This window comes from Rhamphochromis longiceps, linkage group LG17 (genome assembly GCF_057381845.1).
Source record: "Rhamphochromis longiceps isolate RC_006_pf linkage group LG17, R_longiceps_female_GT1.1, whole genome shotgun sequence".
NCBI classification, from domain to species: Eukaryota; Metazoa; Chordata; class Actinopteri; order Cichliformes; family Cichlidae; genus Rhamphochromis; species Rhamphochromis longiceps.
Genome location: NC_140573.1, coordinates 9,465,466 through 9,493,406, shown reverse-complemented (window position 1 = coordinate 9,493,406; position 27,941 = coordinate 9,465,466). Strand labels below are relative to the sequence as shown.

The following is a 27,941-nucleotide window of genomic DNA, read 5'->3' as shown; positions in this document are numbered from 1 at the left end:
GGGCTTCAGCCAACCTAAGCTAGTAATACCTAGCATCATAATAACTTCGAAAAAGAACATCTGCAACATGGCTGACATCTGTCATCACACTTTGAACCAGATAAAACAAACAAAAAAAACACTTTCCAAAAGGTTGACTGCTAAAATAATGATTAAGAAAAACAGAATGAAATTAGGTACAAATCATTACTAAATCATAACAGAAATTGGGACAAGGACAAGAATTTAATGCTCATTTTCAACTAAATGGGAGAAAAACATTGATAAAAAGTTGGGACATGGGAACAAAAGCATGGAAAAGTGTCACTCCTGGAGTGGATCCAAATACAGGGAGTGCAGAATTATTAGGCAAGTTGTATTTTTGAGGAATAATGTTATTATTGAACAACAACCATGTTCTCAATGAACCCAAAAAACTCATTAATATCAAAGCTGAATGTTTTTGGAAGTAGTTTTTAGTTTGTTGTTAGTTTTAGCTATTTTAGGGGGATATCTGTGTGTGCAGGTGACTATTACTGTGCATAATTATTAGGCAACTTAACAAAAAACAAATATATACCCATTTCAATTATTTATTTTTACCAGTGAAACCAATATAACATCTCCACATTCACAAATATACATTTCTGACATTCAAAAACAAAACAAAAACAAATCAGCGACCAGTATAGCCACCTTTCTTTGCAAGGACACTCAAAAGCCTGCCATCCATGGATTCTGTCAGTGTTTTGATCTGTTCACCATCAACATTGCGTGCAGCAGAAACCACAGCCTCCCAGACACTGTTCAGAGAGGTGTACTGTTTTCCCTCCTTGTAAATCTCACATTTGATGATGGACCACAGGTTCTCAATGGGGTTCAGATCAGGTGAACAAGGAGGCCATGTCATTAGTTTTTCTTCTTTTATACCCTTTCTTGCCAGCCACGCTGTGGAGTACTTGGACGCGTGTGATGGAGCATTGTCCTGCATGAAAATCATGTTTTTCTTGAAGGATGCAGACTTCTTCCTGTACCACTGCTTGAAGAAGGTGTCTTCCAGAAACTGGCAGTAGGACTGGGAGTTGAGCTTGACTCCATCCTCAACCCGAAAAGGCCCCACAAGCTCATCTTTGATGATACCAGCCCAAACCAGTACTCCACCTCCACCTTGCTGGCGTCTGAGTCGGACTGGAGCTCTCTGCCCTTTACCAATCCAGCCACGGGCCCATCCATCTGGCCCATCAAGACTCACTCTCATTTCATCAGTCCATAAAACCTTAGAAAAACCAGTCTTGAGATATTTCTTGGCCCAGTCTTGACGTTTCAGCTTGTGTGTCTTGTTCAGTGATGGTCGTCTTTCAGCCTTTCTTACCTTGGCCATGTCTCTGAGTATTGCACACCTTGTGCTTTTGGGCACTCCAGTGATGTTGCAGCTCTGAAATATGGCCAAACTGGTGGCAAGTGGCATCTTGGCAGCTGCACGCTTGACTTTTCTCAGTTCATGGGCAGTTATTTTGCGCCTTGGTTTTTCCACACGCTTCTTGCGACCCTGTTGACTATTTTGAATGAAACGCTTGATTGTTCGATGATCACGCTTCAGAAGCTTTGCAATTTTGAGACTGCTGCATCCCTCTGCAAGATATCTCACTATTTTTGACTTTTCTGAGCCTGTCAAGTCCTTCTTTTGACCCATTTTGCCAAAGGAAAGGACGTTGCCTAATAATTATGCACACCTGATATAGGGTGTTGATGTCATTAGACCACACCCCTTCTCATTACAGAGATGCACATCACCTAATATGCTTAATTGGTAGTAGGCTTTCGAGCCTATACAGCTTGGAGTAAGACAACATGCATGAAGAGGATGATGTGGACAAAATACTCATTTGCCTAATAATTCTGCACTCCCTGTACAGTACAGTGAAGGCTAAGTAGTTTAACAAGACGTTTTAATAACTGACCACAAAAAGGAACAGCAATGATCTAAAAACCCCAAATGCAAGTGAAATCAATCAACAACAGGTGAAGACAATTACAGCAAAGCTGGCAATCTCAAAGGAAGGAAAAACAAATGGAAACTAGAATAAGAACAACAAAAAACAAACCTTCAAAGTAAAACAGGAAGTAACCAAAAGACAAAAGGCACTAACAGGAAGTTGAAACACAAGAAGGAAGAGACAGGAAACACTGAGGGAACTGAAACTACTATTATTAATTATGATCAAGACATGAACCAAAACACAAGGACACAAAAACCCAGGACCATGACAAAAAGTTCTTCAATGTAAAGAAACACCAAGGGGAACGTCATTAGTGGGAGCTAATTAGGTTAATTAGGAAGATGGTTAGGAGGAAAACGAGTGGCCCAGATTGGCTTTAAGAATTATGGACAGGGAGGGGTTCAACAGCTTCATAATAACATCTTGCAAAGTAAAATTACAAAGAATTTGAGGAGATGATCATCTAACGCACATAATCTCATTAAAAGATTAAGAGAAACCAGAAAATATCACTGGGTAGAAATTGCTTCACAGGCTTACAGAGACTTCAGTAAGTCACTGCCAGCGGACACAGTTTGTTGCTGAGAAGTCTGCCATGTTAAAAAAGTAACCGTGTGCACTCGTGCACATAATACATGCTGTATCAAAAAGATTCATCTGATTTCAAAAGGCTTTTTTTTTTCAAGTAATGGACATAGAAGTGCAAAGATTTCAAGATGTGTCTTCATCTCCATACCTCGCGGGGCAGCTCTGAGAGGAAGTTCTCATCGGCAGCGAAGGTTCTCAGGCTGTGCAGGTAGCCGATGGTGGGAGGCAGCGACTCCAACTCATTACAACTACAGTCCAACTCCTCCAGTAGAGACAGACTGAGTGGAAGGAACAAAGGCAGGAAGGAAGAGGCAGAGAGAGCATGACAGAGATAGAAAGGAAATCATTCTGCAGGCAACACAATCTCTTCTGTAACATTAAATTACTCAGACATGAAAGAATAAGAATTGCAGTATTCGTTATTCCTACAGCTGTCAACACATCATGTGATAAGACTGAAACAAGGAATGAATGGATGGGGGGTGGGGAGTACTGTATATGTATCCAAAGCCTGATATATATTTTTTGTTTGAGCAATAGAGTACTATTGTTGTCCAACACACACATCATTAAATGAGCCTCATCATTTAACTTGGTGACACGTCAGCCTCACACACTATCACCATAAATTAAAAGTGTATTAAAATAGTGTGTTACCTCACTTAAATGAACATTTGTACAGAAGGTATATCTCTGAGGCATTTACACACAAAATGTTTTCAAAGTTTTTTGCTTAGGTTTGTGCTGGAGTAAGCTCCACAGACATGTTTACCTAGTTTCAGACTTTTCATGGGATTTGTTGACAGCAACAAACACGACGACTGTCAGCTGCCACATCTTTAAACGTGTTATGATGAAAAGGAAAATTTGCACCAGTTAATAAGTGGCGAGTGTTGAGAGAGAGGGAAAAGATCAACACATTGAAGAATCCATCCATCAATCAATAAATGACTTAATATGAATTTGGCCTCATTTGATGGCCACCCATCTCATCCCCTTTGGGTATCTTAAAATTCTTCAACCTGGATCTCAATTTCTCCACTCCACTCAGTTATACAGCAAGATCCACAGAAGGCCCACTACAGGACACTATGACCGCCCCCTTTGACTGCCATCATTGTCCTAGCATCACGCTAACAGCAGGCTAATGCTAATGAGACAACAATTTTACATTAATGTACTGTCACTGTTAACATTGCATTAGTCTGCTATTATTATTCCCGATAGACCGGACCATCTGGGCCACCATACGGTCTGACAGGAAGGAAAAGGATAGGAGAGGAGACAAGAGGAGAAAAGAGGAAAGGACTTTCACACCCCACATTTAACTTCAAGTTTCTTTCATTTAGCGTTGCTTGTGTTCCCAATCACAAGATTATAATCCTCCTTTTCCAAGGACAAAAAAAGAAAAAAAAAACTCAGTTCCCTCTGGTTTAAATACTCAAGATGCACATTCATAGAAGCATTAGTCATGAGCAAACAAGTTAAGATACGTAGTAAATATATAAAAGGATACACTCACCAATCACTTTATTGCGTATACCTGTCCAACTGCTTGTTAACGCAAATATTGCAGTTACTATGCAAATATAATCAGTGCATTTTGGCATATAGACATAGTCAAAACGCACTGCTGCCCAAACCGAGCATCAGAATGGGGAAGAGAGGTGATTTATGGAATTTGAAAATGGCGTGGTTATTGGTGCAGGACAGAAACTTTAGAAACTGCTGATCTACAGGGGTTTTCCCAAGCAACCATCACTAGGGTTGACAAAAATCATCCAAATTCAAGGAAATATCCAGCAAGTGGCAGTTCTCTTGGTGAAAATGCCTTATTGATGTCGGTGGTCAGAGGAGAATGGCTGGGCTGCTCCGAGCTGATAGGAAGGAGTCAAATAACCACTCAGTACAACCAAGGTATGAAGGGCAGATGGGCTATAGAAGCAGAAGACAACACTGAGTTCCCCTTCTGTCCACAATTTACACGAGCTCACCATAGTTGAAGACTGGAAAAACATTGCCTGGTCTGGGGAATATTTTAATGATAATGTCAGAATAAAATTCCACTTTGTTTTGTATCAACAGTTCAGTGCTGTAGGTGTAATGATTTTTAGGATATATTCTTGACACACTTTGGTAAACATGAAGCTGTCTGTTACTAATCTCTGATGAATGTTTCCAGCAACTTGTTGAATCTTTACCAAATGTGAAGGCAGTCAAAAGGGGACTCAACTAGCAAGGTGTACCTAATAAAGTGACCAGTGAGTGTACACTGCCATGATGGCACCTTTCTTATGTCTAATGTAGCAGAGGCTTTAAACATTTTAAGACTTTAATAAGCAAAACAATAACAGTAGTAGTACCAGCAGCAGTATTCATTCTATTTATTTATGTTCTATGTGGATTCGACACATATCCAGTAAAGTCTATATGCAGTATTTATTCTACATGGAAACTGAAACATTGGGAAGGGATCACATTCATCATTAGTAAGAAACACTTTAAAAACTAAAGGTAAGAAAAGGACCTTTTAAGGGGAATTAATGGATCTACAGCACTACTTATTGAAGCTAAAACCTGGGACCTGTCCAGGAAGACAAAATGTTTCCAGTGCGCTCAGATACAAATCTTGCAAAAGTGTAATGATAATGTTAAACATGGCATCTGCACATGTTTATGCATAAAGCCACATGGAAAAAAGTATCGATTTAACGTGTAAAAACAAACAAACAAACCAAAAAACCCAACAGAATCAAATTATTCCCATCCAAACTGATGTAGTTTAATATCACTCGAATTTTGGGCCATTTTGGACTGCATTCGTCAACAATTTACCAGCTCATAACTTCTAACTAATCTCTAAATATAGAGAGAGAGATGAAAGAAAAGCACTTTAAGTGGAATTAAAAAAAAAAAAGAAAACAAAAATCTTCTGCCTAATTTAATAAATGCTCATATTTTCCCAAAACAAATAATGGAATTACTGCCACCAAATCTGGACTGTGATGGATAATAATGAGAATGTAATCACATTACTGTAATCATTTTTACATGCAATCATTTCCATCTGAACGCTGCAGATTTTTACTGGTATGCTACTTTTTCAGTGAGAGTCTTACTCAAACGTTACGTCCAAATGTCCCAACAAGAAGAAAATGCAAAGTCGTGTTTATGTTTGCATGTAATTCATGTATTAATGTGAAGATGTTTCCCACATGGACAGCATGTGGCAGCAAGCAGGAATTCTTGTATCTGTAACACAGCTGAACATTTGTCTGTCTCTGAACACACCCCCGGATCCAGGAGGCTAATGTTACTCACCCTTGCTTGGGCTTCGGACTAACGCCGCGGCAATGCAGCAAATACAACACACAGAACCCCCCCCCCCAGTCATCAGCCAGCATAACAACACAGCAGCTAACAGCAATAAACAAGGAAAACAACAACCCACCAACGATACATGTCACCTTTCGAGATCATCTAAAATGACAGCAGGTTCTGCTGAAGGAGCTTTTAAAGTTTTTTGAAGAAAAAAAAGTATACACTATAAAAGTATAGATGTGTATTTGGCTTTGATGGAGTGTGTGTGCATTTTTCTTACCTCCCAATGGTGTTAGGCAGTGAGGTTAGCTGGTTGTCATCTACCTTTAGTGTTGTCAGCTTCTTTAACATTCCTGCAAACACACACACATGCAAAATTACTCTGTTCCTAGAGCAGGGGCCTCAAACCTGTGGCTCAGGTGCTGCAGTACATTCATCTCCACTTGCTCCCTGTGGCTGTTAGAAAAAGAAGATAGATGAATATGGAAATAAACAGCAGTTTAAAAAAACGTATGAGTGTCTCTGGACTGTGGGAGGATTTCAGAGTATCTGCAGAGAACCAAGACACAACCATGACATACAAACTCCACACAGAAACACCTCAACCGTTGGTGTAAAGTGACTCTTTACACCAGGGGTAGGCGACTCCAGGCCTCGAGTGCCGGTGTCCAAATGTCAAATGATTAGTTCATTACCAGGCCTCTGGAGAACTTCGAGACATGTTGAGGAGGTCATTTAGCAATTTGGATCAGTTGTGTTGGATCAAGGACACATCTAAAACCTGCAGGACACTGGCACTCGAGGCCTGGAGTTGCCACCCCTGCTTTACGTTATCTACAGACTGTGAAAAGCTGACCAAGAATCCTGGCTACACATGAAAAACAGCCAAGCAATGCCACAATCAAAAACAACTGGGGTTTAATGTTTCCAGCGTTTCTTATCGTAACTGCAAATATCTCTGAAAACAATGACCAATTTACTGAACAGTTTCTGATGCTTAGGTTGCAGGTAAACAAGGCACTATTTAGCTCCAAATTCTCTTTCAGCAAACCTCTTGGCAATGAATGGAAAAACACCCCAGTCAGCACAGTCACACACACCTAGGAATTCAAACTACAGCACAGTGATAATGTGTGGCATTTATTAGTAGTATCAATATGCTTGCAATATTGTGTTAATATAGGGATGGCAATGTCAATATTTTATTAAATAAAATAAAAATACTCTGGGAATACTATGAACAAGAGGGCTCATCGCATGCACCACCATCATGAGATTTTCCAGATTTCCCTAAATCAGCTCTACCGAACTGAAATCAGCTGATTGTAGCTCAAACGCACAGGAAGACAAAACATGTTTGTTTGAGGCTTTTTTTCTTTCTATCCGCCTGAAGCTTAGATAAGTGAAGAACCTTTGTCACGACAGTAACAATATAATCATATTTGTATTGTAATTACTGAATGTAATAAACTACAGCAATACTGAAAAATGTAATGTGATTAACACGTTACCCCCAACAGTGGCCTTACGGTAGGGTTTGGGAGGTTTTCGTGTCGGTATGCTTGACAATCTCATTTTATGGCAAAAAAATAACTAAAGTGAGATAACTTTAGTCTTGTTGACAAAGTTTAACTCTGATGACAGTTGAAACAATATGATAAATTGAGGTATGGTTTTGCAATACTTGGCATATTGTACAATGTTACTATAGTATCAAAGTATTGATATAATATATTATGGGGTGCCTAGTGATTCCCACCTCTAACAGCCAGCTACCCTCAGTGCTGCTGGTGACTTTTCTGCCTTTTGCCTGTGGCAATAACGCTGTGTGGATAATCATCGCTGAATAAAAATATGCTAAAATATCCAATATTTTATTTAAATATGTGCTGCTGCCCTACTGGTATATACTTAAAATGAAGCTAACAAATTTCCATTTGCTTTCATTTCTTTTAAAGTCATTAGGCTACCCAGAGTCTTTGTTTATGTTTGGAAAATGACAGAATTTAGGCTAGCTGTTTCTCTCTGTTTTCAGCATTTATGCTACTTAGCTAACAATGTTAGCTTTACTTGTCAAATCTTAAATTGGCCTCCACAAAAGCACAACAGAATGACCAGTTTGGTAAAAGTATAAAGTAGGTAACATTTTCTGAATGACTCATAGTGTTTTTGTGTGCGTTTGCGTGTCCATATGTGTATACCTATAGAGTCAGGAAGGTGCTGCAGCATGTTAGAGGATAGCAGCAGGTCTTCCAAAGCCTCGCAGCCCGAAATGTCCGCGTCCAATGTCTCGATACGATTCTTAGCCAAGTCCAAGTACCGCAACTGACGAAGCTTCCCTATTGACTATTGTGCGGGGAGAAAAGAACAGAGTAAAGACGAATAAGCAGAAATCGGAAAAAAGCATAGACATGTTCAACTGTATATGCTCACATGAAGCTTTTTGTCCCAACTTCTGCTCACCCCTGGTATAGTCTGCAGAGAGTTATTATCAAGCCATAGCTCCTTCAGATTGTGGATCTGTTCCAACACCTCCGGCTGACATGCGCAAAGAAAAACCGACATTTTCACTGAACACACGCTATAAATTATACATTTAGACTTCGCATTTATATTGAGACTACTAATTATGTACAGGTGCAGCCTTTCTTTTCTGCAGTTCATACAGATAACACTTTTGGTTGTGTTACTTTATTGTTTAGTAGCTTAAACATACTGCATGCACAGCACTGTATAGTTCAACCTTTTATGTTTCTGCTTCTCTTAATTTTCCATGTCCACATTTGCTAATTTCATTTCTAAAACATGCGTTAGCTGGTCTCACCACTTCAGAAAATTCATTGCTACCCAGATCCAGCCTCTCGAGCTGTGTCAGTCTGTGGATGGACCTGAGAGGAAAGAATCCACTGATTAGTACAGGTTTGACATTTTGTACATAAATTTAAAATTGTACGCACCGAAGACCTCACAGCACACATTTACAATTTTAAATACTTCATCTGAATTTGGACACAGTGAATTCTTACGCTGTGACTTCTGACAAACTTACTCCGTTTGTTAGAAGTTTTGAGCCCATGCAAACCCCTGTACTGCGGTGACTTTAGCATGTAGCATACGTATACAGCAGAATTTACTGTTTAGCACAGGCAGAGAACATTTGGCAAGTTTTTCATAGGCACAACCCACATATTGAACTATGCTCTTTAACCCACAGATGCATTTTCCTTACAAATGTGGATCCTTTAAAGGGGAAACTAGCAGGCTTTCCAGTCATATAAGATATATTTCCAAGACGCATTTTTACAACAAAGACATAATCAACTGAACACAAATTTCATTAGCTTTTGTGATTAAGTTTAGCAATTGCATTGGTAGAGTAACTGGCATTAATATTACCACTTTTCACAAGACACTGTTACTGAAATCACTGTTAATCTGCAAGTGCTGTACAAGGTTATTGAGTCTAGAAGCAGTTTGTAGTGGAGCTGTCCTCTGTGGTGATGGTGAGGATAAAGTCAGCTACATAACATTAAACCGCAAACATTTAAAACAGTTATGAGTGACACACTGATGTTATATCAGGCTTCGTCAGTATTTGAAAACAGCTGCAGAGATAAATACAGTTTTTATCCGGGGATCTGGAAATGCAATCGCACACTCAGGAACACATGAGACTAAATGTTTCTCTCGCTCTCTCGCTCTCACACACACACACACACACACACACACACACACACACACACACACACACACACACACACACACACACACACACACACACACACACACACTCAAAAACACATATGGCAGTTTGCCTCACTTTGGCATTGTTTTCAGGTGGTTCTCCCTCAGCTCCAGGATCCGTAGTTTGGAGAGTCTGAAAAGCCAGAAGGCACATGAAACTTAATTCAATGCAATAACAATCTATCGACTGCAACAGCTAATGCTTGGGAAGTTACATCAGGTCAAATAAGAGAAACAAGCCCCGTTTAATTTGGTACAAAACAGTGCCAAACCCATTTTGACACTGAAAGCATTACATATGATCAACACCCACTGGTATTCATCCATTCAGAGAATACCTGCAACATATAGATTTTCATATGCTCTAGCAAACAGTAGCACACTATGACCTGCATAAAATGCTAAAATGTATAGTGATGAGGTAAAGATGGATAACTGGTTAACTGGAAACAAATTCATTAGCAAACTGTGAAGGCTAATGAACCTGTATGTGCACAAAAATAGAGACTCTGTTCACCAAAGTACTTAATCACAAGCTATCAGAAACAGTCAGTTTACCTCCCAAAGTTAGCAGGCAGATACTCCAGGAAGGCATCGTTTAAAAAGAGCTGGGTCAGATTCAGGAGCTGCGTAAAACCATCTGGGAGTCTGGGAAAGAAAGACAGAAAGAAATTGTGCAAAACAAGAAAGATGAAAAAGGTGTGCGTCCTTGAACGGCCTCAGTGGAACAAGACACGGACAAAGTTCCCAAAACAACCCCTGCAGAAACAGCTAGCTGCTGTTAGCCTGCGGATGACTCATCTGCTGCGTGCACACGCTCCCTCACACACACACAGTGACACACACACACACACAAAGCATGGGAAACCTGCAGGATACTGTGTGGTTGACTCTAGTTTTGCTTCGTGGCATTAACACACCAATAAGAAAACAGCAATTACAAGTGTAACACCTGATGCTCAAAGTATAATGATAAACAACACCAGCGCTCTACTGAAATACTTACATCTTCTTCTGCAGGCCAATACTGGTTCTACGGGATATGAATACAAGAGCATGGCTGTACAGGGTTTATGGATGCAGCCAATTATTATAAAATATTCAGCCTCTCTGGTGCTACATAAATATGAATATGTAAAAGCAGGGTGACCTGTAAAAGTGTGAAACGCTGCAATCAAACAAACTTGAACCACGCTTTCCTTTCTTCAACTGAAATTTGCTTCCTAAATATAACCAAGCCAAAGTGAACGTCTTAGAGATGTTTGTTCTTATGATGATGCAGTCAGCGTTTTCACCGTGGTTGTTATCCAGAGGCTGCGTGCTTGGAGTAATTAGATGCACAATGTTCAATTTTTCAACCTAGCTTGTAAACATTAAGGTTGACAGCCATCAAACCAGAGACTGAAGTAATGTGTAACAGGTTCAGCTGTGCAGTAATGTGCAGAGTGTACAGTTTGTGTCTTACTTGGTGATGGGGTTGACACTGGCTTCCACCACAGACAAGCCTTTACAGCATTTTATATTGTCTGGAAACTCCTGGATTCCTGTTTGACAGGAAGAGAGTCATACATGATGTTTAGTTTCACAAAAGTCTGGACCACCTGGTTTTGTTTCTTCTTCTTCGTTGTGAAGTTTCGGTATTGCAATTATGAGGTTTCGTCCTGTTATTTTAAACCAGGGTTGTTTAGGCTGGATACCGTTTTTACTGATGTCTAGCTCTTTCAGGTTCACCAGGCTGGCGATGGTGGTGGGCAGGTTGGACAGGTCGTTATCTGGCATGCTCAGCTTCTTCAAGGCCTGGCAGTTGAAGAGTTGCTGTGGGAACACAAAGAGGGACGATAAAGGAATTATGATCTTGGCAGGGTGTAGAACGTCACCTGGAGGCATGAGGCACTTAATGTTTTTCAAAAAGCTAGGCCACTTTAGCAGCACTTGTCTATTAATAATGCAAATGTAATGTCTTCCCACAGGACAAAACACATTATAGATTGAAAGGAAAAGACATCTAGACAAATGTGCTCCTAAACAGAAAAATTATGCTAATAAGAAAATATATACAAAAATGAAAGAATTTGGGGGTATGTAAATGCGATAAATGCTCTAGGAATTCAGAAATACCCATGTAAAAAATATAACAAAGCAAATGGTCAAAACTAAAAGGTGATTCTTGTATACCAGATTCTAAATGAGCAGCAACACAATGGTTAAGAAAAAACGTAACTAGATAGTAAAACAGCTTCACTCAATCTTCACTCCCTGCATTTTAACAAAACTTTCAATCACTCTTGCTGCCTGCTAGAATCAATAACGGCTGCATTTAACATCCAGAGATAAGGCCAGAGTTTTAGGCCAAATAGTGAAGTATATGGGCTCAGCAAGCGTATTACTCTCAATGACCAAGCTAAGCTAACCTTGACAGTTTTTCTACAGACTCACTATGGTATGAAGCCAAAAGGTGTTTCTCTTCATAAATGTATCTGATTATTATATAGCAACAATAAGGCAGCTGATAATAAGCCAGTAGAGCAATAATATTTCAAGTTTTAGCTAATATCAATTTAAAAAATAAACATTGTGCTAGCTACAGTAGCTGGGTTATAATCCTCTTGCTTGCCAATATGGCTATTTTTATATGAATGTCATCAAAGTGGGAATATTTTCATTGCTTAAATATAACAATAGTAAAGCAACTGCAATATTAGCGGTTTTGGTTGCTAATTAAAAGCTATTATATCCTCCCGAGACCTAAGGAAACAAATATCTTTCAATGTCCTGCCTATTTGGAGCTAAAAGAGGCCACCTGAACACATGAGATATCATTGGAAAGGCCACAATGTCCTCTTCTGAGCGCAACATCACTTATTAGGGTAACTCAAATACATCAAAAGATATAGACCAAAAACAAATGTCTATTAAAGAAGACATAAAAGAATGGGCTGGTTTTCAGGAAGATATGCTAACAGCTATTGTCAAGATAAAATGACAAATTTGCATACCCTGAATTAATGTAGTGTCATATACAATACAGTCTCTCTAAACTTCTTCCCAAACTTATAGAAGAATTGAACATTGAATGTTCTTAGTGTAGTACTTGCACTTTTAGTTTTATGCAACATGACCCTCATGAATATACAATAATTAGCCACACCAAAAAAACCCAATAGCATACAAAGTGGATTAAACTAATAATCTTATTATTTTGCAATGGCTTTTTGGAAACGTGGGTCCCTGGTCCCAAAAGGTTGATTCTGTTCATCTGGACAAAGCGTTTTCAATGCAAGAAATGTTTCGTCACTCATCCATGTGACTTTTTCACTCTAAGCTGATTGCAGGTTTCCCCAGTCTTATAAACAGTACATTGCACAATAACTGTGAGGTCAGATCATTAATATGTAATGTAACATAATGTAATGTAATGTGTATGTGTTAGTCCCCATAGGGAAATAGTTCCTCTGCATTTAACCCATTCACCCAGTGAAGCAGTGGGCAGCCACCAATGCAGCGCCCGGGGAACAGTGTGTAGGGACGGTACCTTGCTCAGGGGTACCTCAGGGTAGCAGTTCAGTGGAGTTGAACCCCCGACCTTCCGATCATGGGGCCACCACTCTACCTACTGAGTAGGGTTGCCAACTCCCTGAAAAATAAATAAGGGACACCTCGTGGCCAGGGCTGGGCAACCCAGTTGTCTTCACCCTTCCCAGTGTGGTAGCTCTTTTTTTGTGTGTGAAATTATTTTTTAACCATTTGACTTGAACTTGATTTAAGCAGATGCATATTCTTTGTGATATGACCATATGTGAAACAAATGATCATTTAGCCATTTATTTTTAGCTCAAAATGACAACATTAACACAGTAAAACAGGTCTCTTTCTTAAACAGAAGCCTGTCATGCTTAACTTTTGAGAATATAAGTAAATCTTTCTTTAAAATAACTCTCTCCTGCTTAACTTAAAATTATATAAATTAATAGAAAGCAATAGAACAAAAATATTCTTGTAACAGTGCACATATAGTGCATTTAGTACAATTGGCTTCAGCTGAGGTATTATTTCAGCTTTTCTAATGCTAATCAGCTGCTCCTGTTTGTAAACCCGCTTGTTCCCATGATTACGCATCTTAACTCATCATCATTATTCATCTATGTATTACTTTTATGTATTAGTCATCTATTTGTTGTAATCATCTATTCTTGCAGTTGTTTATTACACAAAATAAATTATATTATTACACTTCTGGCCACATAGCGCTGATATTCACTGCACATGCCCATATTAACCTTAACCAGAGGGTTTAAAAAAACAAACCAGTGTTTACATACCATATCTGCTTCTGCCATGCCTGGTGGACAAGAAATTGGTTAAGGGTTGCCCGAGCTTTCACGCCCCTCGTGTTCTTCATGTGCCCACCATTAGAAGCATGCCTATGGAAAAAGTGCGCCGGCACACAGTGCAGTGCGCTTTATAGTGCACTTTTCCAGCCAGGTGTTTTCCTTTTCCCATTCCTCCCTGTACTTTTGCAGCCTTTTTTTTCTTTCTCTGAGCGAACAAACATTGCTGCTCTAATGCTGGGCTCACACTGTGCGATTTTTGGCCCATTTTGAGCCGATTTTTGAGTCGTGCGACCGATTTGGTGATCGGCCCGATTTTGGCCTTCATCGTGCGTCGTGTAGTATACGTGGGGTAACGAGAAGCGATTAACACCTCACGACCAGCTCCCGATCATCAATCGCTCGTGAGGGTGTCACCACAGGCGCTCACATTGCTCACGCGCAAACACATAAACGTCGGTGAAAAAGATGGAGCAGCACGGCTGTGCAGCGTGTGATCTGGACACAAGCGATGGAGGCACAACTTGTAGAACTTTGGAAAGCTCATCCGAGCCTTTTCGATGTGGCATCACAAAATTATCACGACCATAACAACCGTGAAAATAGTTGGATTTACACTGTTGCTCAATCACAGCTGCCTTATTAATGTTTTTCATTAGCAATTTAGCAAAGTTGATGGCGGTGTGCGTGTCTGTGTGAGTGAAAGACAGACAGAGAGAGAGAGCGACAGATTTTCTGTTATAACCATCATTTTATGGAGGCACAGTGTGCTGTCCGAGACTTGCACCGCAGTGTCGGCGTTTGTTTCCCTGTTGGCCGGTATTTTCTTCGTAAGCGACCTTTCCTCGACCAATGAGATAAGCGATAATCTGACTTGTCATACTCGAATTGTCATAAGTGTGCTGTCAGCGCATTGGTCACAAAGCAGGAGAGGGGCTGGGAATTATGTTTTCAAACAAAGTGTTAATTCCATTAAAAGTTATAGACTACTTTTGATTCTCACTGTATTACGGGATAAAGTGCGTCCCTTATTAGCTCAATACGGGACGTGTACTTTTGTTTCTAAATACGGGACGATTCCGTTTTTTAAGGGACGGTTGGCAACCCTACTACTGAGCTATCCCTGCCCTTGCAGGGATGCAAATTCTCATGACCATTGATGGACAACCACTGATCAAAGACTATTGATCATTGATCAGTACTCATGGCCATTGATCAGTGAGATCAATGGCCATGAGTACCATTCACAGAGAGTTGAGGAATGGCTGCAATCACAGCATGTAAGATGGCAAAAATGTACCCTCAGGCCCCCTCCTCGATTCAGAGATAGTCTTTCCCTTTTCACGTAAATGGCCTCCTTGACGCCCCGTTCAAACCAGTGTTCCTCCCTGTCCAGGATGTGTGCATCCTCATCATTGAAAGAGTGTCCACTGGCCTGTAGTTGTAAATAATAATAATAATAATAATAATGGATACTTTATTGATCCCCATGGGGAAATTACTTGTTTTTCTCTGCATTTGACCCATTCACTCAGTGAAGCAGTGGGCAGCCCACTAAGCAGGCGCCCGGGGAGCAGTGTGTGGGGACGGTACCTTGCTCAGGGGTACCTCAGGGTAGCCGTTAAGTGGATTCGAACCGCCGACCTTCCGATCATGGGGCGACCACTTTACCTACTGAGCTATCCCTGCCCCAAATAGACTGCAGAGTCCTGACCTGACGAGTTTGGTCTTCTGTGTTGTGCCATCCGCTTTGCCAGAGGTTGTTTGGTTTCCCTGATGTATAAATCCTGGCAGTCCTCCTGGCACTTAACAGCGTACACTATGTTACTCTGTTTGTGTCAGGGGACCCAATCCTTGGGGTGGACCAATTTTTGGTTCAGCGTTTTTTGGGGTGTAAAAGCCACAGAGACACGGTGTTTAGAAAAAATGCGTCTCAACTGCTCCGATACTCCTGACACATATGGGTCACTAAGGGTTTTCGCTTAGGCAGCAGTTGTCCTTCTCTTCTGGATCAGCTGGAACTTTCTATAGGTGCCTTCCCAGCTTTGACAAAAGTCCAGCTGGGATAACCACATTTACTCAGGACCTTCTTGATGTGATGTGTTCTATGCTACTTTAAAAAGTACTAGCTAGCTGTAGTATATTGTTGCAAAACCCTCAAAACATTTGAAGAGGCAGCAGCCTCTTTCCTGCAGATCAATGTGCAAGTTTTTGGGCTGTGGGAGGTACCTAGAAAGAAACTACGGCAGCACGGGCTCCACACAGAAATAACCCTGACCACATCTAAAACCACTTCTTGCTACGTAGTGAAAGTGCTAACAACTGCACTGTTCCCAGATCCAAACTTGATTAAAGATCTGGGCTTATTCAGGATCCAAAGACTCTGCTGCCATCACTTGTAGACCAACGTCAAGTGACACATCTATGGTTTCCTTGTCCATGCCCAGACATACCAAAGCTACTTTGGAGGCATGTTGGGGGAAGAACTGACCCAATCTTAAGCAGGTGATTTTAATTCTGAAGATCATATATATTTTTGTTATTTTATTGACCAGGCAATATGTCACCTTCATTAATTCTAGGACATTCTCTTCAGTAAAAAGTACAGCACATAAGCCACAGCATATATATTCTAAAATGGACAGATCTGCTCTGAGTGGAGAGGTCACAGCAGGCCACTGTAACAGAGCCTTCTAAACACTCACACACATGTAGAAGCTGCCCAACTCACTCACATTGGAGCCAGAGACTTAATATGCATTGCTGGCACAGACATACATTGTCAAGACTGAGCAGAATGTTTTTGTGCAAGTTAAATGTGAGGTCGCACATCTCATCTCATACATCCTTATTAGACTGTCTCCATTCATGCTGGCTATATTTAGAAATCTAATTCAACATCTTTGTCATTTAAACCAGGCCAGGATATCCATAAAATGTGACGGCCCTTTAATAAGCAGCACCTGTAATTCTCCTTGAAATTTTAGAAGGGCGTTCTGCATCAGCAGTCCCCACGTGGGCTGCTTCTGTGCAGCTCCCAGTGTGAACTCATGGATATTAATGTATAAATATTGCCCAGTAAGGGTATCGCCACAAAATAGTGAGAGGGCATTTTAAGTTAGCATCAGTGTTTCACATCCGAAATCCAAATTCGAAAAAATCATAAACAAAGCAACATGACTAATGGTCAGCATTGCATACACAACTGTACAAAAAAGGTGCAGAACTAGCTCAATAAACCTGAGTGGGTGAAGTGAAAAGGCAGTTTGTGATCCCTAATTGTTACTCAGGGTACCAGTGGATGAACAGCTATTAATTGTGAATTTGATCAACTGTCAGAAAAAGCAGATTTTAGTTTAGTAGTAGAAGCTTAATAGTAGAAGAAGAAATTTTAAAAAAGGCATAAGGATTAGTAAACCCCCCAAAAGAGGTCAATAAAAGGAAGAAGAGCTATATCAGGAAAAAATTAACATATGACTCAGGGGTACCTTGGGTAATTCCTCAATCTGGTTGGCATCTAGGTAGAGCTCCTCCAGAGTTCTCTCAAAGCTGAAGATTTCCTTGGGGACCTGCTGCAGGCTGCAGTGGGAGTAGTCCAACACTGAGATCACTTCCTCTTCACCACGGAAACAACGGCACGGCACCAGCCGGCCAATCAGCTTCCGTTTAGTGGTCATTTCCAGACACTGCACTGAAATGGTGAGAAAAGGAGAGAACAGACATGATGTTAGAGGCCTTTAAGGTTCAGCAGCTCGTGATTTTAACAGGTTTGTTGTACCTGTTTCTTATTAATTATATTATTTTTAAATTGTAGATATTCTATATGTAATTTAAACTGTTTTCTCTTTGTTTTAGATTTGTAGAACTTTGGCCAACACTGTTGGATGTAAAGTGCGTTATAAATAAAGATGCTATGCTATGCTACCTGATGGAGTTCTTCTGTGTAGAACCTTGTCAGTCTGATAGCATCATTAACAGTATATGGGCAGATTAGCGTACTAAAAGACAGGCTCTGATATAAGAAACTAGTTATACAAAGTGTTTCGATAGTGAAAAAATCGTGAGTGGGGTTTTCTATAAAACGTGGGAAACAAATTCTAAAAACTACGTGATAAAAAATGTGAGTTGCATTCATTCACAGTGACAGATTTTGCATCTTTTGATGAGTAATGAAATAAATAAATGCACAAAGAAACATTTTCACAATCCACCTACTGCAAAATTATTCATGCTGTGCAGAAGGAAAAAATGTGCCTATTTGAATCTCAAAGTGCAAAAAACAATGTGTTAAACACAGTGGGATCAGATATAGGAGCTTTTCATTGTACAAATATCACCTACATGCCTTGCATAGACAGGAGGACTGTTCATCTTATGCATAGTGAGCCCTCCACAGCCTTGCAGAGGATGAGAAACCAGTGGTGACCAAATGGTTTGCTGAGTCACGTTAGTGTGTCTTGGGATTTTGTAGCAATCATGCATTATTACTGCAATATAATTTTTAATGAATTACTGACTTGTTCTATCTGTAGGCACTCTGTAGGTCCTCATAAATACAGAAGCAAGCTGTCAAAAGTAATCAAGCCTGCTCAGACTTGATCCCACCAAATGGTGGTAATTTATACAGTGTGACACATCAAAGCCCCAATTCATGACAAGAAGAATGACAAAATATGTGACAAAAAAATTTGATCACTTCCTACAACTAACAACACTTTGATCCCCACCAATAACCACCTGAGGAAAAGCGAGAACAGTATCAGCAGAAACTACTAAGCTTCAATAGCTTCAGTCAAGTCTGGGGTGACAAGAGTTCCTCTGTCCAAATTCATCATCAAGCTTAGTTAGCTAACAGTAACAAGCATGAAAAGAAACTAGCATTCCTTTGAGGCTGAAACCAAAAACGTTTGATGGACTGTGTGAAAGTCTCATAAATGGTGTGGCAAGTCCATATTGGTGTTTTTTGCTACAGAAAAAATAATGCAAGTGTACCAGATGATAACAGATGCTGCAAATACACATAGCACCCTCATCTGACCATGGAAAGAAGGGAAGATATCAACTGATAAAGAGAGAGGGGTGAGCAACCTTTACTTTCAACAGAGTAATTTCTGAAATGTTTGCCCTTCTCAACCTTCAAATCAATGCAAAGCCAGTGAAGGGCATTAGACACTAGAGGTGGGAATCACCATACATCCCACGATACGATATTATCACAATACTTAACGCACGATACGATATTATTGCAATTTTTTAAAATATTTTGCGATATTCAGATTCTGTACATAAAGGTAAACTTTATCAATATTCATTTTATCTAATAACAAAGTCTCGCAGTTTGTATTACAGTCTAGTCCAACTTAACTGAATGCAACCATCTGGTACAATTATAGCTATTCTGAACTATGCAATTTATGAAAACTATGCAGCCCATTCAGCAACTGAAGAATTTGAAAGTAAATTAAAACAAAATATAATTTTACATTACATAAAAAAGTTTTAAACTTAATTAAAATAAAACATGTCTTAAATTAAAATAAGTAAACTGTCATGTTTATTGCTGCCAAAAAAAAAGTTAAACACATTTGGACAGTGAAGGAATGTCAGGATTCTTGCTCAGAAAAAGGAGCTGATCAACATGCTCTGAAGTCAGAGCACAAAAACTTTTTTTGCAACAAAATATCGATTTCTGCTGTCCCTGTATTGATACATTATTAGCAAACAAAATATCACGATACTACACAGTATCGATTTTTCCCCCCACCTCTATTAGACACTAGCTTAGGCTTCAAATGCTGTAGTTCAATTTAATTCAGTTTAATTTATACAGTGACAAATCACAACAACAGCGCTTCATAATGTAAGGTAGACCCTACAGTAATAAATACAGAGAAAACTCCAACAATCATATGACACCCTAAGAGCAAGCACTTTGGTGACAGTGGGACGGAAAAACTCCCTTTTAACAGGAAGAAGCCTCCAGCAGAACCAGGCTCAGGGAGGGGCGGGGCCATCTGCAGTGACCGATTGGGGTGAGAGAAGGAAGACAGGATAAAGTCATGCTGTGGAAGAGAGCCAGAGAATAATAACTATGATTCAGTGCAGAGAGGTCTATTAACACATAGTGAGTTAGAAAGGTGACTAAAGAGGAAATACTCAATGCATCATGGGATTCCCCAAGCAGTCTACACCTACTGCAGCATAACTAAGAGAGTTATGCTGCATTAGTTATGCTGGGCTTAAGGGCCTAATCCTAAAGGTAGAGATAGGGTCTTCCAGACACAGGATGTGTGTGGTATGGTTCATGGTTTTTCTATAAAAATACTGGACACAAAACATTATTTTTACTTGTGAAAACATAAACAATATCAGATTTTGTTATCTATTCATAATTTGGTTAGTGGTTTACAACATTAATAATAAGATAAGATAATCTTGATGTCCAAAATTAGTGAGCTGATCCTTTTAAATCTAAACCATAGTTCAAAATCAGCATACAAAGTATTTTAATCTGCACGTACCAAATCGTTCTGTTGGCTCGAGCCTCTCTGTGTGGTGTCAAGTTTGAACGTTCTCCTCATCCTGACTCTTAATTGAGTTTGTGTAAATGTGAGTGTGGCTGACTGACAACCCTGTGAGAGACAAAAACAAAGTAGTCTACCAAAAAATATAAACGCGGTGATCTAAAATTGCTGAATGATTATTTGAGCTGTTTTCTTACACTGAATTTGAATGAACTACTGCTGTACTCAGATTTGAGTCCATGGTCAAGTACAGGAATCAGTGCCCACATCCTTTTGAAATAGACCGACTCTGAGCCAGATCAGACATGGACACTGCTAAAGGTTTGCTCTTACAGTAAAATTAAACTAATGTGGGTATTGACACTAAGTGTCCCCGTCCAACCAAACCAAAACTGCAGGTGAAGTCGTATTATAAGTGACTTTAGAGAACGATATCATTTACACTAGCACCACATTTTTGTGAAGTGAGACATATTAACTTCACGTAAACTTTGACATTTTTGCATAGATTAAGGAATGTGGATTTTCCTGCTGTGGATAGGAGAAAAAAACTGCACCAATGTAAAAGGCCATGTGTACGGTGGCCCTGTGAGTTCAAATGCACTGAAACTGCAGCAAATAGAAAAAGGCTGCAAAAACAACAGAAGAACAGAAAAAATAATGCAGTAAAAGTTCACAAAGAAGAACGAGAGAAGTGTTTTGGGGAGACAAAACAGAAAACGGCTAAAAGCAAACAAATGTTTACAATATTATATGAATTATGTGATTAAATGGTAAATGGCCTGTATTTATATAGCGCTTTTCTAGTCCCTAAGGACCCCAAAGCGCTTTACATATCCAGTCATCCACCCATTCACGCACACATTCACACACTGGTGATGGCAAGCTACAATGTAGCCACAGCCACCCTGGGGCGCACTGACAGAGGAGAGGCTGCTGGACACTGGCGCCACCGGGCCCTCTGACCACCACCAGTAGGTAACGGGTGAAGTGTCTTGCCCAAGGACACAACGACCGAGACTGTCCAAGCCGGGGTTCGAACCGGCAACCTTCCGATTACAAGGCAAACGCCCAGCTCTTGAGCCACGATCGCCCACATTACCTTGCATCTTTTTCTGAATCCTTTTCAAGTATGTCTCAGTAAATTCTTTTACATGTTTTGGTTTCTGTCACTTCCACAACTTTTCCATCTTACCTAAAAATCCATCAGCTGTGTTTTGTGAGTTTTGTTTTTTTTCCCCTTCCATTCTGTTTTTTTCAACTTTTATTCAGACCTTTATGTTTTGTTTTTGTTTTGTGTTTTAATTCAACCGTGTTGAACAGCCACTGTACATATTGGATACGTGAAGATTGTTCCAAGGCAGAGAAAAATGTGAAATTATACTTTAGGTCACAGGTGTTGAAGGACCCACATTAGTTTAAAAGCTTCACATGACTGTCAGGCAGATGTAAAACTCACATGGCAGATGGGTATCAGAGTGATCCCCCGCCAACCAGCAGTTACCCAGTTCACAGCAGGCTGAGGCTCGGCTCGCTTTGTCTCACACACACACACACACACACACACACACACACACACACACACGGTCTTTTCAAACAACAAGCCAGAGCCATATAATTAGACCGAATCCTTTGTAATTCTGCGACAACATCGCTCCATTACACAACTCCATTTAAAAAGCTTGTGGCTGAATGGCATAAGTAGGCTAACCATGGTTATTAAAGTCCTTGAGTGAGGACTCATCATTCAGCTTTATCATTGCAAACCCACTCGCTCGCTGCGCTCAACCTATTGACAAATAAAGACATTTTAACGCCAGCCCTTTCAAACGGAACAAAGAGCGAGTTTTCAGTGATTGGACTTCAATTTCCTGCTTGATCTTCAACTGCCATCGAGCACAACAGCAACTGGATGCGATGAGAAGCTGCAGAGCGGCATGAAAAGAAAGAGATGAGGAAACTAAAGAGAGAACGTGAAAATAAGAAGGTGTAGAGAGCAGTGAGAGGAACACCAGGAGGCTCAGAGATAAGACCTGCAGCTTTATCTGGCTATAAACACACACATGTCCAGCACAGTGAGACCAGATGAATTCAGACGATAGAGAGAGTAATCTTGAACATTGCGAGTACACTGTGTTATCTGTTCTAGCTTTTTGCAAGCCACTGAAATCAGATAAAAAGGTCGCAGATCCTGCAGGACTGTTTATCTAAAAGGACTGGACCATTAAAATCAATGCATCCTTATCCACAGTCATGCTCAGTGCAGGTGTAATGAGGCCAGCTGACATTTACTGTTTGCCTATTCTATGTGTAAACCCGGCAGTCAGTGCTTCTCACGATGCTGTTTGGCGGCGGCTTGTCTGTGTATTATTTTTTACCGCAGATACTCGGCCACTTCAGTAGTTACACCTGCCTTAATTATTTGTGAAATAGATTCAATAAAATGCTTGAAACATTCCTCAAAGATCTTTGTCCATGTTGATATGATAGCATGTCATATTTGCTGCAGATTTATCAGCTGCACATGCACAGTGTGAATATGCTGTTACACCACATCCAAAACGTGCTCTACTGGATTAAAATCAGGGCCATCGGAGGCCATTTGAGCCTAAACTGGGCTTTGTGACATGGCATGTTAGCTTGCCGGAAGAATCCATTAGAAGTTGGCTACACTGTGGTTGTAAAGAGATGGACATGGTCAGCAACAATACTCAGGTAGGTTGTGGTGTTTAAACAAGGCTCAGTTGGCACTAATGGGCCCAAAGTACAACGAAAAAATATCTTCCACACTATTACACCACTATCATCCTGAAATATCGATACAAGGCCAGATGGATCCATGCTTTCCTGCTTTGCAGTTTCTGAAATGTACCGAGAACTTTCCCACATTCAATGTCACTAAAATTACTTTTCTTCCCACATTCAACATTTCTGAATGCAAGCAGTTGCTGCCATGTGACTGGCTAATTTGTGTTAATTAGGTGTACCTAATAAAGTGGCTGGAGAGTGTAGTTTTAAAGCAAATAGCGTGGATGCTATTAAGAAAGTGTAAGAAGTTTTAACCTAATGTTTTCTTATATATTTTTTAAATATATAACTAACTACGTCACTTTGGAGACTTTGAAGAAATTGATGTGTTAATTACACTACTGTGACATAAACTGTATAATCAATATAATCATGATGTACACTGCATATTATGGAATATTAATGCTATATCTCTTCTAGATATGAGAACTGTAAACCATGCTAACATCAGATGTCTACCTTTTATTGAAAGTATTACAGTGCAGTACTGCGCGGCACTATTCAGTTCAATTCAATTCAGTTTTACTTATAGTGCTAAATCACAACAACTGCTTTAAGGTGCTTTATATTGTAAGGTAAAGATCCTATAACAATACAAAGAAAACAAGAAAACCCAAGCAATAATATGATCCCCTTTGAGCATGCACTTTGGCGACAGTGGGGAGGAAAACCTTCCTTTAAACAGGAAAAACACCTCTGCAGGAAGCAGGCTCAGGGAGGGGCAGCAACCTGTCAGACTGGTTGGGGTAAGGGGAGGAAAACAAGTTAAAGACATGCTGAAAAGAGCCAGAGATGAATAATAACTACTGATTAAATGCAGAGTGGTGTATAAACATATAGCGAGTGAAAAAGAAACACTGATGGGAAGCCCCAAGCAGCCCAGACCTATTGCAGTGTAACTAAGGGAGGATTCAGGGTCACCTGATCCAACCCTAACTACCAAATAAACTACCAAAAAGACTCTCTATCAAATATATTAAAGAAAACACATACAGATGTATTGCTTTGCTTTTTTTCATAGCTACACAACTACACTGATGTGATCCATATTTCCTGATTTCTAAGAAAGGGCCTGACTTGGAAACAATGTGCCCTCTGGTCATCTGCTTTATAATTAAGTTCCCCAATCAAACCACAACCATTTTGGCTGGGACTTAACATTGCTGTCCCAACAGCATTTTCTCAGAAACATTTAATGTTAACAGTATCCGGGCCTGGAGCAAACTACACCACAGGTCAATACATCCTGCTGCTCTTTACAATCTTTATTAGATTCTCTGCAATATAAAGATGCCTAAACAAAGAGGTAACACACTACATGTGTCCACGCTCAGCTTGCTAGAACATCAGCTTGCTAGTGTGGCTGTCTGAGCACAGGCGGCAGAAGTCAGCTGACACACTCCATCGTGGTTACACAGCACTAAGGATCTTCTCAGTGGCTGAGTAAGAAGGCAGGCGGACTGCTTGTTGGGCTTAAAAATACATAATTAGCAAACATGCAAAATCAGTTTCAGTGTCTACAGCATCCTCGAATCATTAAGCCAGATGGCCCAGTATTATGTTCCAAAGAAACCAGTAACACTAACCACAGGTGACGTGACCCACAAATCAGAGTTTGTTAAAACTCATTTTCCATCTATAACGTGCCTTTTTTGACTCTGGAGGTTTTTGGCTTTAGTTATCATTATTCATTGTGTGTGTGTGTGTGTGTGTGTGTGTGTGTGTGTGTGTGTGTGTGTGTGTGTGTGTGTGTGTGTGTGTGTGTGATCCATCACACATAAGCAAAAACATTTGTTTTCCTGACTGAGGTGACTTTGAGTAATTACAGAACTCACTAAAAGGAGCACAGAAAAAAAAACTTTTGTCTTGAAAACATGTGCAAAATATGAGCTCGCCGTCTGCTAAGAAATCTGTTTCTATAAGCTACTGATAGTGCAGCTGCCTGCTCTGCCCTCACGGTTATGGATGTAACAGCTTAATTTACAAAGAGAGAGTAGACTAAAAATAACAGCTTTTTGTCAACGGAGCGGAGAGGGAACGAGAGAGAGGAGCTGATGTCGCCCAGGCAAGTATTAACAACAGCAGGGTGACAAATAGCAAATATGGGTGTGGGTGTGTGTCTGTTGGAGGGGGAGGGGGGGGGGGGGGGGGTTACGTGGGCAGCAGTGAGAGACTTTTGTGGGCAGTCACCTTCATGACACAGACACCTGCACAGACTGATTATCTGAAGTTCATGAGGAAAAGAAGAGGGCGCTGTGCTGCCACTGTTCACAACAGATATCACACCAAAAGACAAATAACAAGGATGAAGACTGCTCTGTGTGACCCATATATCAATATAACAGTGCAAAGGACTTGGCCACGTGGCCATTCATGGATGCAGTGAAATATTTTAGTCATCGTTAGGTTTTGTCTTTATTTCTAACACACTGATCACCTCTGCTAGAGTGAATGTAAAGGGGGTGCCGAAGTGTGTCCAGTCCTGCCCAGACATCCAGATAGCATGCAGCACAAAAAAGAAAAAAAAAGAAATACAATTTGGATGGGAGTCAGAATGAGCCAGTACCAATAGGATGAAACAAGGAAGTGAGCGTGGTTGGCTGTGTTGGCTCTTGCTGCTGCTATGGAAACAGCATGACGGAGCAGACTGACTCTGCAGAGGCAATGCTTCGTGTGCAAGTGCAAGCCCCCCCCCCACACACACACACATTTAAATAGCTTTGGTAATCATCATAATAATTATGACATAAAACAGAAAACAAAGATGTAGTGAGAAGGTTTACAAGAACTGCTACTGTAACATACACCCGCCCACATGTGCACACGCACAGACTTAAGCACCTCCACACATGTACACTTTTACACACCAGCAGCGGGTGAAAAAGAAGAAGACTGTGATGAAGAAGTATTAACGCCACACTGCACGCTGTTAAAAATACTCGAGAGAGAGCCAAAAATCCAACTCAGGAGAAAGTAAAAATGCAGCAGTATTGGTAAAAATGTGCAGACTTCATTATGTGAAAAGGTCCTTACAGTTTATCAAGGGCTATAGTTAGTGCTGGATCAGATGACCTTGTATCCTCCCTTAGTTATGCTGCTATAAGCCTAGGCTGCTGAGGGCTTCCCATGATGCACTGAGTGTTTCTTTTCTTCATTCACCTCTTTATACTCTCTGTGTGTTTAATACTCTGCTCTGCATTTAATTATTAGTTGTTATTAATCTCTGGCTCTCTTTCACAGTGTGTCTTTTGTCCTGCCTCCCTCCCTTCACCGTCAATGCCCACACTGAAATGATCAGGTGTTTGTTAATAAAAAAAGACAATTGTTTTTCTGCTAAATATACTGTACTGACTGACCAGGATTTTCCATCAATATTTTTTTTTTTCATCCCTGACGGCACGAGCACGTTCCAAGATGACAGATGACAGAATTCACTGGCTCAGGGATCACCAGAGACCTGACCTTAGACCCACTGAGAATCTTCTGGATGTGCTGCAGAAGACTTTAGCAGTCTGACTGCCTCATCATGGTTACAAGATCTTGTTGAAAAAATATTTAAATACACTTTGTAAATATCTCGAAACAATTCCTCAGTGAGTGTGTAGTGCCTATAAAACTAAAGGCAGTCCCAGAAAATATTAGAGTGTGGGACTTTTTGTTTTTTGGCTGTGCAGTGTACATATACAGTAAGCACTGGGAACACACCAAGCAATGTAAGAAATATTTCTTCACATACCTACTTTTGACCCCCCTTTATTGTCTACTAATAAGTCAAAACAAACCATCTTTAACGTTGGTCCCAACTACTGAATTGCAGGACACTTTGCTGAAATGTCACACAAAACTCAACTGCACTGTCTGAGCTGGTAAAAATATTTCCTTTTAAAATTATATAGTTTCATAAAATGTTCAAGCAAACTCTGCTTTAGCTCGGCAGTCCCCCAGAGTTAAGTTTTTACCACAGCTAGCGAGCGATCGGCAGTTCTCCTGAATTTCCCCTCGAGCGGTCGCTTTCCTCCTCCCTCTGCTCTTCATTCAAGCTTGTGTGTTTGTGAATATCTGTGCATGTCCTCCAGCAGCTCAAGAGGGTGAATTCCCCTAGGGGTGCCATGACAGCCATCGCTTCACGTGCAGCCTCACTGTCGCCACGGTAACCGCTGCCATAGAGACCGTCTCCCAGGAGCTGGGTGTATTTTTACTCATTCTCCTGCTCTCTCTGTCTCTCTCTTCTGTGTCATAAAACAGAACATGCTGCACTCGGTGGGCGAGCGCTCCACATTCTGCGACGCTTAATGTAGACTCAGATATGTCAGACACTTTTATAGCACCTGAATAAGAGCCCGAGAACAGCTCCATGCCACCGCTTCGCGTTTCCTTTTCTGTTTCTCGCAAAAGGCGGGAGAGCTGCGCTCTGTGGATATCGCCCCAGGGTTTCTGCACTCGCTCACAACAGTCGCACGCTATCGCGGACGAGCACATGTGAAACACACACACACATACAAATCAGTGACACAAACAGTCATGCATGCTGACTCATTTACTTGTGTCAGTGACGGTGAGAGGACACGGAAGATCCTGTTTCACATCCCAGTGCTCCACATTGTCAAGCAAATCCCTGAGTGTGAGTGTGTGTGTGCATGTGGGAGGCA

General features: G+C 40.5%; 1 protein-coding gene across 1 annotated transcript in view; it reads right to left on the bottom strand.

The window, feature by feature from the left end:
• Nucleotides 1-27,941, bottom strand: part of lrrc7 (leucine rich repeat containing 7) — a 93,971-nt gene that overhangs the window by 40,930 nt on the left and 25,100 nt on the right. The window contains exons 2-12 of the mRNA XM_085386603.1: nt 17,449-17,651; nt 11,330-11,447; nt 11,098-11,176; nt 10,191-10,280; nt 9,709-9,765; nt 8,713-8,776; nt 8,352-8,426; nt 8,090-8,234; nt 6,169-6,241; nt 5,889-5,906; nt 2,716-2,845 (exon numbers count right to left, since the gene is read on the bottom strand). Of these exons, the coding sequence (XP_085242729.1) occupies nt 2,716-2,845; nt 5,889-5,906; nt 6,169-6,241; nt 8,090-8,234; nt 8,352-8,426; nt 8,713-8,776; nt 9,709-9,765; nt 10,191-10,280; nt 11,098-11,176; nt 11,330-11,447; nt 17,449-17,651 (1,052 nt within the window). The remainder of the gene's footprint in view (nt 1-2,715; nt 2,846-5,888; nt 5,907-6,168; nt 6,242-8,089; nt 8,235-8,351; nt 8,427-8,712; nt 8,777-9,708; nt 9,766-10,190; nt 10,281-11,097; nt 11,177-11,329; nt 11,448-17,448; nt 17,652-27,941) is intronic.